At 53.6% G+C, this 17613-nt stretch overlaps 6 protein-coding genes across 6 annotated transcripts; 2 read left to right on the top strand and 4 right to left on the bottom strand.

Annotated features, from left to right (window-relative positions):
• Positions 1-65: 65 nt before the first annotated feature.
• On the bottom strand, positions 66-293 carry CPAR01_06212 (uncharacterized protein; the record flags this gene model as incomplete). The annotated part of the gene is made up of 1 exon (XM_060490486.1): positions 66-293. The coding sequence occupies one exon, from the start codon at positions 291-293 to the stop codon at positions 66-68; it is 228 nt and encodes a 75-aa protein (XP_060351952.1).
• Positions 294-2501: 2208 nt separating this feature from the next.
• CPAR01_06211 (major facilitator superfamily transporter) lies at positions 2502-4772 on the top strand (the record flags this gene model as incomplete). The annotated part of the gene is made up of 7 exons (XM_060490485.1): positions 2502-2813; positions 2863-2908; positions 2970-3317; positions 3375-3950; positions 4008-4199; positions 4262-4527; positions 4593-4772. The coding sequence occupies 7 exons, from the start codon at positions 2502-2504 to the stop codon at positions 4770-4772; spliced, it is 1920 nt and encodes a 639-aa protein (XP_060351951.1).
• A 756-nt stretch (positions 4773-5528) lies between these two features.
• On the top strand, positions 5529-6665 carry CPAR01_06210 (uncharacterized protein; the record flags this gene model as incomplete). Its single annotated transcript, XM_060490484.1, has 1 exon — positions 5529-6665. The coding sequence occupies one exon, from the start codon at positions 5529-5531 to the stop codon at positions 6663-6665; it is 1137 nt and encodes a 378-aa protein (XP_060351950.1).
• Positions 6666-6950: 285 nt separating this feature from the next.
• CPAR01_06209 (uncharacterized protein) lies at positions 6951-8006 on the bottom strand (the record flags this gene model as incomplete). Its single annotated transcript, XM_060490483.1, has 2 exons — positions 6951-7567; positions 7649-8006. The coding sequence occupies 2 exons, from the start codon at positions 8004-8006 to the stop codon at positions 6951-6953; spliced, it is 975 nt and encodes a 324-aa protein (XP_060351949.1).
• A 524-nt stretch (positions 8007-8530) lies between these two features.
• On the bottom strand, positions 8531-12040 carry CPAR01_06208 (DNA-directed RNA polymerase III subunit RPC2; the record flags this gene model as incomplete). Its single annotated transcript, XM_060490482.1, has 2 exons — positions 8531-11750; positions 11805-12040. 2 exons carry the CDS (start codon positions 12038-12040, stop codon positions 8531-8533), a joined length of 3456 nt encoding a protein of 1151 aa, XP_060351948.1.
• A 2630-nt stretch (positions 12041-14670) lies between these two features.
• Positions 14671-14985, bottom strand: CPAR01_06207 (uncharacterized protein; the record flags this gene model as incomplete). The annotated part of the gene is made up of 1 exon (XM_060490481.1): positions 14671-14985. One exon carries the CDS (start codon positions 14983-14985, stop codon positions 14671-14673), a length of 315 nt encoding a protein of 104 aa, XP_060351947.1.
• Between the last annotated feature and the right edge of the window lie 2628 nt (positions 14986-17613).

Below are 17613 nucleotides of genomic sequence, written 5' to 3'. Positions count from 1 at the left end.
TCGTCGTTCATATGCGCACGAAAGAGGCGGTCGCAATGGAGGTGGGCTCGCCTGGTTTTGTCGATCTAGGTGACTTTGGGGTGGAGTGGAGGCTCACGTAGGGCTGTTAAAGCAGATGACTCATACTGCGATGTAAATAATAATACCACAATGTGCATAATAAGTTGAAAGAGTCGAGTTCCCGCAGCATGTAGCAAGAGTGAAGAGACTGTGATGTTTGGCGACCCAAATGACCCAAGCCAGGAGGCCACAAGATAGAAACTGAGAAGACGTACAACAATCATGTCATTCATCCCACCGTCACGCGTACGTAACAACAATCTTCCTAATGGGCTCTGGTCTGTGGAGTTTGCTTTAAGGTATTAGCAAATAGATTCAGTTTGATCACTAATTGTCCGTTATTGAACCCCAAAGGAAGGCAGAAAAGGCATATCGTAAGGCGCATCAGACACACGGTGTCCCGGCATTCTGGGAAGTGAACAAATGTAAAAAAGCTTCGTGTGCGTGTTCAGTGGGCCTCGTCTTAGTTCTCGAGGGGGTTAAGCTTATGGCGAAGCAAAAGTAATCAGACTGACCAGGCTGACCACACCGACTCCAGACGAACTGCGCGTGGCAGTGGCATGGCATTGACTTTCTGATTCGTGCCCGCCTGCTGCCCCGTGCCTCGAGCCTCGTGCTTCGTGCCCGGTGCCGTTTCTGCCGCCGCCCGCCCCCGCCGGCGACTCGCGAGAAATAGGACGAAGGTTTTGCTACACTACTTCGAACGAAAGAAGAAGTTGACATGGATGGAAACTTTCGAGGAGGCTGATTGCGCGGTCCACTTGGCTGATGGTTTGGGGAGTCGCTCAATCAGCCGGAAATTAGGCACGAGGTTGAAGTTGCTCCACTACCCCGATAATCAGGTCGAGGTTAGCCGTTGCCTCAAAGTGTCAGCCGGCATGGGTCCGTATTGCACCGTATCTGTCAGTTCGTCCAATCTGAGGGAAACAAGTACGGAATACAGATCAGCGTCAAGGATACTCCGTATGACGGGCTGACACTCAGCGCAACAAGCATTTGCCAATACGGCGCCATCCGGTCGCCAAGTAATAATTATTTGATGCCATCCAATGTGGCTTTCAGAAGCAGACTCGAGGTGAATGTTCTTGATGCATCCAACGAAGGTCTCAAAGAGGATATCCATTCGACACTTGGTAAAGTTTAGAGGTCTCCGTCGTGGCATTCTCGTGCCGACTTCCGAATGACGACGATGCGAGGCGCATAAGGCCTTTGGTGCTGACAGGCGCAGTCCGTTTAGGGTGTTTCTATCCCTTTTGGGAATTCGATTCGAGCGGCACGATGGTTAGGTATCCGACCGTGCGGATAAGTTGGTTATGGTCAATCCGTACTACGTGCCTCACGAGCGGGAATGACTGAGGATGACATCCTGCAGGTGTCTCATTGTTTTTTCTTCCCTCCCATGCATCACAAATGCGACTAGTCGCGATTTGGTTGAATCCACGAGCTGAGTGTGTGTGTCGTGGGGCTTGGATGGGTGGGAAGAAGTAGAAATTCGTAAAGGTGATCCAGAGAGAGATCCAAAGGATCGGAACCATCTCCACAACCCTCGCACTCGCCTAATTCTTGGCTTTCCCTCTTGTGGATACGTGCATGCTGGAAACACCTTATCGATTGGCCCGGTCGCATCGATAAGGTATAGGTAGGGCTGCCTTGGCCCGCCTTGGCAAGAGCTTGTCCTCTACTCCCGGCCTGCCGCTGTCTGCCATCTTCCAACGACGCCCGGCAACCGCGAATGGTCTACCTTAAGGTACCTTGGTCTTCCAAGGTTCCTGATGGTCCCTTACCCCTTAGTCTCATGCGCGTACAACGGGAACGATGAGCCACACCCCATTCCATCAGTATGATCGCAAAAGCGCCAATCATCGACTACCATAGGTGCTTAGATACCTGGTCATCGTCGTCGTCGTCGTCTTCTATGGGCTATGCATTTGGCGTCTACCTGCTTTCGTTCCCTGCAGGTGATGTGTGGGTCATGAAGCCCAAGTTTCGTCTATCTCTGTACTACTTTTGCTGCGGAAGAGAGAACATCTCGGCGAGCGTTTTGAGAAGATCCACGGGCTGCCTCCATCGCTGTCTGCATTCGCACTCGTCTAAACGGATTGAGGGTTCGTCTGACCCAGCCTCAACGGAAGCCCATTCCGGTCTGGTTATTCTGTATTAACCCCTGTCTCAGAGTGAACTACCCATGATGTATCTGGGTGTCAAGTAGACTGTCGCTAGCGAGGAGTTATAACACACCTCCGCCCCCCCCGATCAAGTTCATGTAGAGTCGATATTCAACCAAGCATTTAATTCCTACCCCTGACTCATCGACTTCGAATCTACCAGACACCATCATAACAACTACAAGAGTACATACTCAGACAAGCAGTATTAGACAACGACTCCTCCACCGAAAGAGACATCAACAACCCGTCTTACCCCTGAGAGGCAACTTCGACATGGTTTTCATCTACTTGGGGAAGAAGGCCTACCGAGCCATGAAGGGTTCGGGCAAAACGCAAACGACACCAGCCACAAAGTCAACAGCAACAGAAGGATCAACAAGCGAGAACATAACCTACCAGGACAAGAACAACCAAACCCCCTTAGAAAGAACTTCGAGTACACCGACTTGCGGTCACCAATTCGATCCGGCCTCTGGGCCCTGCCCAACATGCAAGTCTGAGCGCAAGGCCCAGCTCAAGTACAGAGTCAAGATCTTTGCTGGCCTAGTACTCCCCTTTGTAGTCCAAGCCTTGGACGTGACAATCGTAAGTCTGACCTCGTTAGAGCCGCGAAACATGTAACACAGCTGACAAGATCCAAAAGGTCGCCAGTGCCTTGCCCTGGATTGCAGCCGACTTCCGTACGCCCCTGACTCCATATGCCCATCTTCACCACCGCTTACATGTCTAACAATCGCGCAGACGAGACTCGCCAACTCAACTGGATCATCGCAGCCTTCAACCTCACATCGGCCGCATTCATCCCATTCTGGGGCCAGATCGCCGACATCTTTGGAAGACACGTCTCGATACAGACCTGTTTGGTGCTGATGCTCATTGGCAGCGCGCTGTGTACCGGCGCCCCGACAGATGCCTTCCCCGTCCTCCTGCTCGGCCGCGGCTTCCAAGGCCTGGCGTGTGCTGGCCTCAATGTCCTCGTCCGCATCGTCATCGCCGACAAGGTGACCCTGCGCGAGAACGCCAAGAACTGGGCAATCTTCTCCTTCTTGGGAGGTGTGTTGGGATGGGGTCTGGGCCCTGTCCTGGGAGGTGAGCCACTCCAGACACTGTATTGTCATTGAGTTATGAAGACTAACAGACGGCCAGGATACATCACGAGCGGTTCTTCTTGGCGATGGTGCTTCGGCATCAACCTGCCCATCGCCTTCGTCAGCATGTTCATCCTCTACTTCGTCCTACGTTCCGAACTCCTTGGGCCGCAACCCATTCCCCAGCTCGACGAGACGACCGAGACGGGCCGACGAACAACCTTCAAAAAGCGTCTGCAGACAATCGACATCGGAGGCCAGCTCCTCTTCCTCTTTGGCTTCGGTCTCCTGGTCCTCGGCTTGACGTGGGCCGGTGCCACATACTCGTGGACTAGCCCCGCCGTTCTTGTGACGCTCATCCTGGGCGTTGTGATCAGCATCCTGTTCATCGTCTGGGAGTACCACATGTCCCCAGGCAAGGCACTGGCCCGCCGCTTCCCGTGGCAAAAGGCCATGATTCCCTGGGAGTTGGTTCGTAACAGGGATATCGGCCTCTTGTTCTACACCTCTTTCGCGACGGGCATGGCCATGTACTCTGTACTGTACTTTTGCAACATCTACTTCACAATGGTGAAGCTTTGGTCGGCGGACCAGTCTGGCGTACAGCTGCTGTACTTTACCCCAGGCTTGGCAGGTAAGTTTCCCCAAATGGTGTATGACCAAACAAGTTGCTGACGGGTGAATCTTGCAGTTGGTGTCTACGCCTCGGCTTTCATGTGCAACGGCTGGCCGCGCAAGACGTTTCCGCCCATCTTTCTCGGATCGATCCTCGAAATGCTCGGCATCGGCTTGTTGGCGTGGGCACTTTGGACAGAACACAACCCAACCGTATACGGGATGATGGCTCTCACTGGTGTCGGAACCGGTCTTCGTATTATGCCCGGTAAGTGTTCCTCTCTTCATAATCCCTCTAATCATGAGAAGTGAGACTAATCCTCAGCCTAGTCCCTCTTCACGGTGTCGGCTACTTCCCCAAGAAGATCGCAGCCGTCATTTCTCTCATGGCAGTCGCCTACCCCTTTGGCGGAACGTTGGGCCTGACCATCATGACGACCGTCTTCAACAACGCTTCTGGCATCGGTGAGGACTCGCCCCTGAGAGACTTTGAGGCCCTCAGCCGTCTGCCGGCGGCCACGCAGCAACAGATTACCCACGACGCCAAGATGGGCGTCGTCTGGGCGTTTGTCGCCATCTGTCCTTTTATGGTCCTCGTAGGTTATGCCCCAATATTCGAGAAAGCTTTCTTTTATTATAAAGCTAATACAACGTCTTTTAGTGCACGATATCGGCTTCGCTTCTTGGCAATGTCTATATTAGCAAAGTCGAGGAGGGCAAGGATGAAAGGCAGAACGAAATCTACGAGGGCGTGTATTTGCTTAGCTATTTTCGCAAGGGAGGCAATGCCAAGAATATCAGAAGGGAGCATTTGTCGGGCGGGGAGTCGACTTTGGAGTAGGTTGAGAATGATTTGCATGGGCTGAACTATGAAACTGTTTATTGATTGTTTTTGATCATTTTCTACAGATTAGGGGGAGTGGTTCTTTGGTAAATTAGACTTGCAGCGTCATGATTAAACACTCCAATCTGTTTGTAGCAATATTGAAATGAAGGTAAGATTGAGAAGATTTATGAAATATATAAAACAATGTTTGCCAAAGCATCAAAGCACTTCTGTTTTAGGGCCTCCCATCTACATCTCGCATCAATGAATTGACAACACTTGACGTCGGACAGTGGCGAAGAGAAACAAGGAAAAGCCAACCATTCCTTTCATCGAGAACGAAAAACCTGCTGGCTTCGTCAAGTCTGGGTGCGGCGAATGTCAATCTGATTCGCTGCGCAACGCCGAGGCGAGGTGGCCAAGTTGGCCCGATTAGGAAAGTGGGCTGTGTGTTTTGTGGTGCGGTCGCGAAGCTCCGGCGGCCGGATCCTCTCCGCAACCTCACCTACACCTCATCACACTTCTAGCATCGTCTCTCACCGTCTTTATGAGAGAAGGGCGTTTCTTCGTATTCGGAACTGGACGCTCACTTTCATCAGGTAGATTGACCGGAGGACTCATCCCCTTCACTCACAAGTCTCACTAGAGTGGGCCAAATCATCCCATCAAACTTGTTATCTCACATCCATCAAGCTGGCATTCATCGAGGCGTCGCATACACACATAAACCCGAATATTCTCTCATCTTAATTCTCACCCTCACCACCAAAAATGGACATCGACCAACTTCCCACAACAGACACAATATCCAGCCCGCCTCCGGCCTTACAGGACGAAGAAGCCCACCTAAAAGCACGCACCTCGGACTCCAAATTCTGGCTCGACTTCTCCCTCTTCGACGACGGCCTTGAAGCCCCACGCGCGGAGTCTCTCACGACCCTTTCGCACTTTCACCGCTTTCCGGACCTGCCGCCGGAGATCCGCCTCAAGATATGGTCTTACCTCATCGCCCCCCGCGTCGTGACGGCCTGCTGCTTCGAGCGCGATGCTAGGCTGCCTGCCCGGCGTGAGGCGTTTGCGAAACGTTCTCTCGCCGCACCCTGTTTCCCCTGCTCCTCCGCATATTCTCCTACGAATACAATGCTAGATTGTAGCCCAATAAGACAAGAAACACTAGGAGGGGTGACGACAGGGGAGGGAACGACAGGAGGAGGAACAACAGGAGAGTGTACGAAAGGAGGAACAATGGAAAGAGAAGCGCCAGTGACAGAGACCAAAGAAGAACAAGACACACGGATCTTCAACCCAACCTGCCCCCTCATCCTCCTCATCAGCCGCGAATCCCGCGCCCTCGGCCTAAAACACTACGAACTCGCCTTCGGCTGGCGCATCTCGGCCCTCCTGTCCGACACCCCCATCGCCCGGCCCCCGCGCGTCTGGTTCAACTTCGCCCTCGACGCCCTCTACCTCGTCGGCGAGCTCGAGGCCTACGATCAGTACGGCTTCAACAGCCCCATGGTGTATTTCCTGCGCAAGGAAGACACGAGGCGCGTGCGGCACGTCGCCTGCGCGTTTGAGGAGCTGCATTACCCCGAGCAGGAGTCGGATCAGATCTTTGGGTGCCTGTGGCACGTTGTCGATCGGTTCGCGGGCGCGAAGCGGTTGATGGTTGCTGTCACGCCGAGGGACGAGGAGGGGATGAAGGGATGTCTTATGTTGAGCCCGGACAATATCATGCAGAAGATTTGGAACGGGTGGATTTTGGGGACGACGGTGACGAGCTCTAGTCTGGCGGATACGCAGATTTTGATGGTGAGGGAGGGCGATCTGGCTGATGTTATGTCGTGTCATGCCGAAGAAGACGAGGAGAAGGGGGCCAAGAAATCGGCCGTGACGGTGTGCCCTTAGGAGGGGTCCATCGATGCCCACAGAAGTGAATGCTCTTTCTGCGTGGTACGGGAGTTTTTGGAGTTGAAAGGTGAGGGTTATCTTTGAGATTGATTATACAGCTGTTGTACATATGAATAGAGGAGAGGGTTGCTATGCCGCCCGCCTGAAGACCGGCCTAATGATGAAATTGGTATGTTCCCACAAACATCCGAAACGCCGTTTCCGTTGCGCCATTCCGCCCGAATATCTACAACACCACGGCATTCTGTGAAGCGACCTCCATGCAGTGATGGAAGACCAGACTCACTCCTTGCCCTTGTCGAAACCCTCAAACGCAGGGCTGGGATTGTCTCCCTGCCTCCGCATGCCGCCAAGCAGCCAATCCGTCAGCCCGACGACCTTGGCACCGACACCCTTCTCCCAGTCGCCACCCTCTTGCACCGTTTCGATCGTATGGCTCAATATTTTGCCCTCAGCATCAAACTGGAACACGAAGAGCCCCGTGAACGCTTTATCCCCGCCGTCTTCCACCTTCACGCCCCCTCCTTCCGACGTCCCAGCGCTAGAGGACGTAGATACCGACCCGCCGCCGATCCCTCCGCCATTCTTCTTGCCAGATGCGCACCACCTGACCACGAGCTGCTCCGGGACAGCACCAGGGTGTAACGGCGCAAAATGGAGGGGCTGCTTCGTCACCCGCTCTGAGATGATGGATAGGCGGACGTTCCCGACCAGCGGCAGGCGGTTCCAGGCGATGGGCGAGGTCCAGAGGGCAGCAGTATAGGCGACGCGGCCGGAGACGGTCGGGAGGTGCGGGTGTGTTGTCGGGAAGAGGTGGAGCGAGATGTTTGGGGCGAGGATCTCTTGCGGGAGCGGAGATTGGAGGACCCGAGGTAGGTGGTCTTGGAGGATGCGAAGGGCTGTTTTAATTGGGATGCCGTTAGCCCTCTAGTTGCGCAACACGCCTCTGACTCGTTCACGTAGGTTTAAGAAAGACCTACTTTTGCCCAACTTGGCATTGTTCTCATCGCCTGGCTTCTTGCCGGGGCCGCCGCCGGTGGTGGATAGGGTTGCGTTGGAAGGGTTGAAGTAGCGGTTCGGGGGCTCGACGGCCTTCGTTCTCGCACGCGCCAGGGCGGATGGCGGGGGAGGAATTATCGTCTTTGCCGTAGTTGTGGCAGTAGTCGCAGCAGCCATGGCGGCGGCAGCTACTGTCGCGGCGGGAATCGTGCTCGCGGTGCTCGTTATGCTTGGGGTGGACGCATTTACGGCGGCGGCACTGGACCACAGTTGCGAAGTCAGCGGCGACGTCGTAGCGGCCCGCACGCCGGGCGATGTAGCTAGGCGCAAGGTGGCCATGGATACTGGAGAGCGGCAGTCATAAATTAAAAGAATATCGCGCGAGGAAGAGAGAGCTTTGTGCCGTTGGACGTAGTAGGGAAGAGGAAAAGCACGCAAAGGCGACGGATACAACAGATGATGTCAGGAACAAGTACGCTGCGGAGGCAAGCGACGGATCAGAATTCGCAGGGGTGAAGCTCTAGCTTCAGAAATCCCATGGTTTAGGTACCTCAAGCTTAGGATGGCCGGGGGTGCGGAGAAGGACCCGCACGCCCGGATGGTGCCCCACTTTGACATCGGTCCAGACGGGAGACAACGTCTAACTGCCAATGAGGATACATGGTACTTGGTAGGGGAAGGTATCTCAATTATGAAGGTGCTCCAGGGAATTGACCATTCAATTGCTTGTGAACCCTCGATTGATATCTACGTTTCTCGTGTGCTATCTATGCTTTTTAGACCTTACGCCGTCCTTGTCAAAACTCCAATATCCCGGGCTATGCGTGATACACTTCAAGTACTATACACGTCGCGCCATCTCATCATCTCGGGTGAGGGAACTCGTCTGCGAGCTGCAGCCTCACGCCGACGTTCATACTGATGAGCTCCTGCACCAGAAGTTTGGCGGCGTAGGGCATCGTCATCTGTGTAACCTCCCTGGTGCTCTTGCACGTGTGGCAGTAACCCTTGTAACCGAACAAACCGCACTGCTGGCAAATATCAATCTGCGTTCCGTCGGAACTAATCATGAGACGCTCAAGCAGTAGCTGGGATGCACCGTACGCAATCAAACAATCGCGCTCCATCTCACCCAGACGGAGACCACCATCTCTGGAACGACCTTCTGTGGGTTGGCGGGTAAGGATGGCTCTGGGACCACGAGAACGAGAGTGCATCTTATCTTGCACCATGTGCTTCAGGCGCTGGTAGTAGATGGGTCCGTTGAAGATGTAAGCTTCCAGAGGCTCTCCAGTGATACCCGAAGTGAAGTAGTCTTTGCCTTCCCAGGAGAAACCGTGATCGACCAGGGCAGCGCTCATCTGTTCCAGCGGGTGAGAGCGGAAAGCGTCGCCAAATCCGTAGTCTTTTCGTCCGTCCAGAACCGAAGCCTTGCCAGTCAAGCATTCAAGCAGCTTGCCAACAGTCATACGGGACGGGAAACCGTGAGGGTTCATGATGATATCGGGAACCAGACCAGTGTCAGAGAATGGCAAATCCTCTTGGTCGACGATGATTCCAACAACACCCTTTTGTCCGTGACGGGACGAGAACTTGTCACCAAGCTCCGGTCTTCTTGTCTGTCGTGTCTGAACCTTGACTACCATCGTTTCTCTCTCCGTGTGGGACACCATCACCTTGTCGATGTATGCGGGGTCCGCAATTCTGTATGAGATGGAGGAATCTCTGAATTCGCTTGGTCCACGATCCATGCCGATGCCTGTGGATCCAGTATCGAGAGGTGTTTCCTTCTTGATCATGACCTCGCCAGAATTGACCTTGTAGCCCACAATGGCGAGACCATCGTCGTCCAAGGCCTCGTGCTTGGTCGTCCTGCCGTTTTCGTCGTTAACCGGATCACCAATGCGTTCGCGTCGGCCGTTGGGGTACTTTTGCAGCTCGGCCGTGTACTTGCGGAATACTTGGCAGCGTCCGAAACCGCGATCACATGATGCCTTATTCAAGACTAACGCGTCCTCAATATCGTAGCCCGAGTACGACATGACAATAACTGTTGCGTTCTGACCAGCGGGGAGTTTATCGTAGTTGACAAGCTGAATTGTCTTTGAGATGACCATTGGTCTTTGCGGATAGACAAGGGTGTAAAGCAGGGTGTCGATACGGTTAAATTGGTTGTATGCGATAGCGCCAATAGCTTGCTTACCCATGGCGCATTGGTAGGTGTTTCGAGGAGATTGGTTGTGGTGAGGGAAGGGAATGAGACCAGCGACTGCGCCAAGAACAGTGAAAGGCTCGATTTCCATGTGTGTAGTAAGAGGGGTAACGTCCTTCTCGTAGAGAGCAACGAGAGTGTCGTTCTCTTCGTTGACGTCAAGATACTCGACAATACCATGAGTTAAAAAATCGTCGAACGTAGCCTTGCCCAGTTGCAAAAGTCTCAGGTGTTCCTCCTTGAGCTTGGGCTTTCCGTTCTTGACAATGATGTAAGGTCGGCAAATACGTCCTTCATCGGTGGCAATGTGGACTGCGTTGAAGTGATTGTTGATATGAATGCTGACGAAGGGAGAAATCCAGCCGCGCCTTCTCATCGTTCTGAACTTACCCGCAAATCGCTTCGGGTATCTGGTCAATGCGAATGGGGTTCCGTTTATGTGAATGACGTACGAAGTCTCGCGGTGCATTTCTCCGCCTGAGAAGTTCCGAATAGGTTCCACACCGGCATCCAGGGTGAAGACCCATCGCTTGACTGGCGCTTCCTCTACGTTGGTTGTGATGTGCGTCATGAGAGCCAAGTTCTTGACCAAACCACAGGCTTCACCTTCGGGTGTATCTGAGGTGCAAAGCATACCCCATTGCGAGGGTTGAAGAGCACGAGGACCGGAGACTTTACGGGTCTTTTCAAACTGCGAGCTAATTCGAGTCATCATACCGAGAGCGCTGATGTAGCTTAGACGACTGAGGACGTGGGTAACACCGGCTCGGTTCATGTTGAAACGCTTGACGGTCCAGTTTCCTGTCTGGATAGCTCGATTGATACCCTGACCAATCATGTTGGCGTGGTTGCTGATCATGTTAACGGCATCAAGAGGAACAGCTCTGTTGTCCTTCTTAAGAACCTTGTCGATGCTGCTCTTGACGTTGCCACAAAATTGCTTGAATAAATCTTCAAAAAGCAGGGAGAGAAGTTGTCCTGCTAACTCGAGTCGCTTGTTTCCGACGAAATCACGGTCGTCAACGAGACTTGGGTCGGCTTGCGCCATCAAGACACGTCGCGTCATAAAAGCCACATAGACAGCCTTGGGATAGAAGTCCAGGCCCTCAATGGGGACGTGGGCGATGATGAGGTTCGCCAAGGCGTCGAGAGCTTCTTCGACGTGGTTTCTTCGGACTTGCGCGGCGAAGGGGACCCTACTTTTGCCCATCTTTACTCTGGCGCCGATATACTCCAAGGCTTGCTGTTGCGTATAGACGCCAACCTTGGTTGCTTCCTCAAATTGAATGAGGAACTCGTCTTGATATTTTCCGTTGTCGCCGGCAACGAGTTGCATGATTTCGTAGTCTGACAGGCCCCCGAGCGCCTTCAGGATGATGACAATGGGGATGCCTTCCACCAAAATGTTGGCAGTGAGAAGAATCCGGTCCTTCTTGAGCGTCACATACGTCTTGGACTTGCGTTCGTGAGTCGAACTGGTGACTGATGCTGTGATGACGCTGTTTTTCTCGTCGGCTTCGACAATGACACGGTTCTTGCTCAGCTGTTCCTGAATAAGAATGACCTTCTCCGTGCCATTGATGATGAAGTAGCCACCGGGATCAAGAGGACACTCATTCATGCGCGACATCTCTGCGTTGTTGGCCCCACCAAGTCTGCAGATGGAACTCTTCAACATGACGGGAAGGCGTCCGAGGGGGACATTCTTCCGAACAATCTTGGACTTGTCGCGAATGTAGGCGATGTCGACCATGATGGGTGCAGCGTAGGTCATGTCGCGCAAACGACACTCCATTGGTGTAACCTCATTCTGAGCTCTGATATCGTTGAAGTCGACGCGACTGGGCCGCTCAACTCTGATATCAGTGAACCTGGCAGGGCGTTAGACAAGCTCATGCAAAATGGTGCAGGGAACGGTGGCTTACTCGAGCCAGAATGAACTATTCACATCGCTTCGAACAATGCGGTTGGCGCGGACAATTTCCTTGATCTCATTTTCGACAAAGAAATTGTACGAGTCAATGTGCTGCTTGACGAGACCCTTCACCTTGAGAAAGGCGGGTAAGAGCTGAAATTTATCCTCCTTGGTCGAGATAGGATCCGTCAGCTTCTTTCCGTTGTAAAAGGGCTCCAAAAGAGCTTCGAAGCCGTCGTCCTGCATGATGGTCACCGTGTTCCGCCTGTGACCATTATGTGTCGTTTGGTATTTGCGGCAACGCGGAGGGAGGGTCTACCGCAGATTTTTGAGATGCAGGCGGTCGAGTCACATCGCGAGTTTGAGGCAAGTGGTGGGCAACAGAAAAGTTTGGCCCCGCGGTGCCGGGTGCTGGCAGCAGCCCCACCTTTGCGCGACCAAGTGTCACTGGTAGTGGTAAGGTATGTAATTCAGAATCTTAGTAAGCATGGTGAACTTGGGACGGCGACGACCTGACCGGGCTGCGCGGGGCACACCTTGGTTGACCTCGGTGAGCCACGCCGAGATGTGTCAGCCCGCCTCACAGCAAAAATGCTCTGCCATGCGTTGTCCACCTTGCCCTGCCTTACCATATTGCTTACTGACTTACCTTGGAGTGCCTTAAGGTTAAGAGACAGACCACGCAGTTCATCCCAACCTGCTGATGGACCTAGTTCCTGGACTAAGGTGATTGATGGTGCATCTTGGGTTCAGGCACCCACATGGCATGGTGAAAGGTGATTAGTTTGCAAAGCTTACGGACACACATCCTCATAAGGTGGAATGCCAAGTGGCACGATGACTTTGAAGCAACTCATTGAACCAACGGCTAATCAGGCCGTGGTCATTCCATCTGTGGGTTCGATCTCTGCTCGGCTCTGCGTTGACGGGTGACCAAACCCAGGGCTTTGGGCCCGCCTCGTACGTTGTGCAGCACCGTCAATGTCAGGGACCATTTACACGCATACTGCGTATCCGTACCTCACTCAACGACCCGTACGGATACTTAGGTTTTCAATGCTTGTGCCATGGTCAAAGAAAGTGGATAACAGAATGTGAGCAACTCAGTCAGCGCTTCAGTTTTGGCATCCCAATGAAGCAGCACCGCGCTTGGCTGGAGACACCCAGCCGCGACTGCCTCCAAAGTCCAAAGCCAAGTTGACCAGGGACTCCGGACACTTTCCTCAAGTGGTTGACGAGTGGGGGTTGTCGCCGTTCCAGGTCACCACTTTAGGCTGTGGGAACTTGGGAAGCCACGCCTGAGCAAGGGAGGAGAGAAAGCAGACAGGGCCTGCGGGTGCCTTGTCGTCTGCTGCAGCCCCGCCCTCGGCCATCTTTTCTCTCTACTTCATACTTTACCCCTCTTCGTAACAGACAAAAGCCTCTATTTCAACAGCCTGGGTCTACGGGAGTATGGGCCCTCCGGACACGACCGACTACGTAGCCCTTACACATCCAATCTCAGAATTATGCTGGAACTGCATTATTTCGATATCTTGCTATGCAACAGCCGTGGTATTCTGATGTTATCCAAAATGAGAAGCAGTTCACGACACCAGGGTTGCTTCTAGGGCCTCGGACAGCAAATCATTTCGCTGCTCCTATCCATAATCATTGTACGGTCTTGTTCTGTCGTCACACCTGCATGGGATCAGAATGCTCCCCGCAGGGTATCCCTTTGCACGACCCGCAGCTGGTGATGCGGCGGCGACGGCGGCGTCTGCATGTTGCGTTGGCAGAGGATATACTGCACTTCGTACCTACTGTGGCAAGCCAAGTCGCATCCCATCAACTGCAACTGCCCCTCTTCGACTCCAGATATCGGACCCAGATCGGTTAGGTGGTGAAGCTGCCCCGCGATACAATGAAACGGATACCTACACCTAGCACACGTCCCTCCAGCTTTAGAGCTACAATGAACGCTACTTCCAAGGGCACAATAGTCGATCGAGAGAGAATCAAAAAGCTATCAGTGCTTCCTTTGCCGCTTCTTACAGTCTCCTGAAACCGTTCTCTGCGGCGTAGTCTAGGCTCTGCCACCGTTACTGTTGACCTGGAAACACACAAAGACATTGAATCTGGGCGAAGTTTGTCACCTATGATGCAACAGGTCAACCCCGCGAGTCACGACCTGCGGCCCCGAAGATTGCGGCCGATCGAGGGTCCAACCACTCTGTTATCGGACAACCCCTCCTCCTACTGGGGTTTCGCAACACACAGAAGCCAGAGCCAAGGGCTTTGCCGCCTTTGCCTGATGGGACCTTTCCTCGACCACATGGACCCAGTGCCAGAATGGCAATCGAAAAAAGGGGTGGCGAGGGAATATCCGAACTAGTTGATCGTCGAACCGACTTTCCTCGGGTTAGCGCAGAATATGGCATATGGAAGACCATTCAGAATTCTAGCCCGTCGTCTTTCAACCAGGATCCGTCAACAAGCATCCTGCAAGTGACATGGGACGACAGTCAGAGTCAGAACGTCTTCTGCCATCCTCAAGCCTCCCCCGCCGCCAAGGTACAAAGCCGATACCTGTCGAAGCCTCCTTCAAGGCACCTTCTGACAAGTCACTATGGCCCTGAGCCTGGAGTTTTTTTGTTACTCTCCACGCCAATGCCGCTGCCCACGCCTACTTTGTCGCAGACTCGCAGATAGTCCACTCAATGCGGGCCTTAAAAGTCGGTGTAGAACCGAGCCGCTAGAAGCTTGCGACAGCCCATGCTTGCCGCCCAACAATTCAGTTTTCCTGACTGCTATTTTCGCGATTTTCAAGCCAGGACGGGCCATTCCATGCCTCTCAGGAAACCATCTAGCCGCATTATGACGAAGCACTGGAGCCTCTACCCCGACCATGGATCTTCGCAAACCACCCGGCGGCTGGAAGGTGGGAAGATGCAAGTCACTTCGAGACCCTCGCCAGCCCACCTGGCACCAGCAACGGTCCAAGATGCGGCGCCAATATGACAAGGCCTGCCACTTAGGTGCTGCGTCGCCGTGCCCGAATCGCGGGGCACATCACGCATGTTTCTGAATTGTGTGTTCTCGTCCAAAGCGTGCTGAGAATGAGGCTGGAAGCTCCAAGTCCTCCGTACTCCGTACACCTGGCCCTTCTCCTCGTTCGTCTCCCTGCAGGGACAGATGGCCTCGACAACCATACCCAAGCCGCAGCTCTAAAAGGCACGCACATGTTGGCTCTTTTTAGGCGAATCGACATGCGTCCTGTATGAAGCTGCAAAGCATTACTCCCTTGTGTGTTCGGAATCTCGAGCGTTGAGAATGCATAGTCTTCTCCCCACATGGAGGTTTTCTTAGTCTTGCTGTGTGAATACAGACTGACAAGCCACGGTTTCGCGCGCCGCCTAGCCAGGCCAGTTTTAGCCAGAGACCCTCAGTTCGGGAAGACCCTGTCTCCCCGCCAGCGGCTTACGAAGAAAAAAAAAAAGAAGAAAAATGTTGTGGAGCTCTTCGGAGCGGCAGAAAAGAAGGTAAGGATGGACCTGATACTCAGAACCGAGTAATCTTCGGGAGCCCCGTTCAGCGGTTCACCGACCAAGGGTTGCGGTCCATTCGTCAACTGGTGCTCTATATTCGCATTCACACGTTGAAAATCGCCACGGATATCATCAATTTACAAGAAAAACCAACGCCGCAGGATGGACCAATAAGGGCAAAGACCAGCACTTGTCTCAGGATAAATCTCACCGCAACAAACTCATGAGTTTGGATAGAAACCTTGCACTGGAGCCGGCTCATTTGATCCTTCGGAACCTAGAGAGGGTTTCTGATACTGACCAGAATAAGCCTCTGCACTTCTGACGACGTATGTAGACTCTTGGGTGTCAACGGCCAACGGAGCCTCCCTTTGACGAGCGATTTGACGTTTGGACCAGGCACAAAACGGCAGGCCTCGAATACCTTGGATGGCTAAATAAGAGCCGATGCTCTACGTACCCCATGTGCACATCCTATCCTGTTCGTTGGCGAACAGCCCTTGTCTGTCCACTCGGTTCAGTCGATCTTCGACGGCCATGGCACAGACGTGCGATCAGTCCTTTTTTACCTCGACGCAACTCCTCATTCCCAGAACCTGTTGCGAGCAGCAACGTGTACTGTCAATGAAGCTCGCGGACAGCGCAACGTTGTGACAGCTGGCATGAGTATCTAGATCTTTTGGCCGCACTCGTTCGATCTGGGGAAAGCACGTCGGTGTCACACAGGGCTATCCAAGTCCCGAAGAGCGATGCAACGCAGGTAGTGCGCGGCACAGACGGTATGCTAGGCTCGCAGACAGAAACAAAGCTACATATTTGACAGCCCACAGCACAGGCTGCCGCTTCACCGCTCAACGAAGCATGCAGGTCCTTGGTTCGGAGCTTGCTTCGCAGCAAGAGCGAGAGCAAATCATGTACAAGGTGTTTCCCAAAGCCCCAAGCCCTACTTGGCAGATTGGCAATTCGACAAAAGTCAAGCACAGAAACGATACAAGGCGGTGACAGTCAAACCCAAGATGGGGCATCAACTCAGCGTGAGAACTTGCCGCCACAGACCTGGCAGTCTCTGCAAACTGGGTAATAGGGGATCTCGGGCCTCCTGTCAGACCGAGATAGAGTTTCCGATGCACTGGCAACAGCCATTTCTGTCGTCAACGCTCGCACAACCTTGACAAGCTTGGGTGGTGGGCCATCCGCACCGTGCTACACTCGCAAGAGACAGCCCCTGACAGGAAAGCGGAACAAGATGGTCAACTGGGACTAGTACGGACGACCTCCGACCTGCTAGACTCGGCGGTTTCTATTGCTGTTAGTGCACCAGCCCCTCAGCAGGAGAGGAGGGGAAAAGACGAGGGGGTAAAGAGACAGAGAGACACACAGTGAGGGGGGCGGAAGGGCGTGCAATTGGGCAATGGGCCTGGAATGCTCGCTCCGTGCATGTCACGAGAGAAAAGGACAGGAGGAGAGAGAATGAAGCCAGACACGGCCGAACAAGTCAAGAGATATCGACAGACGAGTCGGTGTATTGCAGCCATCGACCACTACCGATTCAACGGCAATGTCCACCGTTCTATCGTTGTACCACCGCTGCCAATACTGGCTTGATGGTAACCTCTTGAGAGTCATAGAACGCCAATGGCTGACACAGCCAGACTGGAGTTGTTGTAGTACCTAAGAGGTATCCCGCGAATATAGAGTGCAACCACATCTGCGGGCTTGCCCTCCAGTCTTGCCGCTGCTCCTGGGCGCGGGAGGGTTTTGAACAGGGTTCGCAAGACCGCCCCTCGCCTCCCACTGGCTGTTTTGCCCTTTTGGGAACTTCATGGGAAGAGGAATTGCGAAAGCCCAAGATGCGCTGCGTCAGACTCGAGAGCCACCACCACCACCATCCACCACCCACACCCACACACACGCCAGCACACCCGTCGAGCATCAACCACATGCACACGCACCGCGGCTACCCTAGCTGCCTACCTACTTTATGTACAGTGCAAGCTTGACGCTGTCCAGACTTTGTACCTGCTCTGAGTACCCGCAACTCTCCTCCCGACCTGGCCAGGTACGGCGCGCGAAGGACTGGACGCTACCTTGACAAGGACAGGGCAAGGTGTGGTAACGCAATACGGCGCAGGGTACTTTGTCTCCCCTTGGCCTCCAGCCAGTCTCTGAGCGGGAGAGAGAGGAACGAGGGGCTTTCTCGTCACTTGAGAGTGTCCGTATGGTAGTTACGGATAGTCAGTAATTACCTACGGTACGGAGGAAGTCCTTCGCATCTCAGTCCCTACGGATATC

The sequence above is a fragment of the Colletotrichum paranaense genome, assembly GCF_030867605.1.
Source record: "Colletotrichum paranaense strain IMI 384185 chromosome Unknown Scaffold_4.1, whole genome shotgun sequence".
NCBI classification, from domain to species: domain Eukaryota; kingdom Fungi; phylum Ascomycota; class Sordariomycetes; order Glomerellales; family Glomerellaceae; genus Colletotrichum; species Colletotrichum paranaense.
This window is presented reverse-complemented; position numbering and strand designations above follow the sequence as displayed.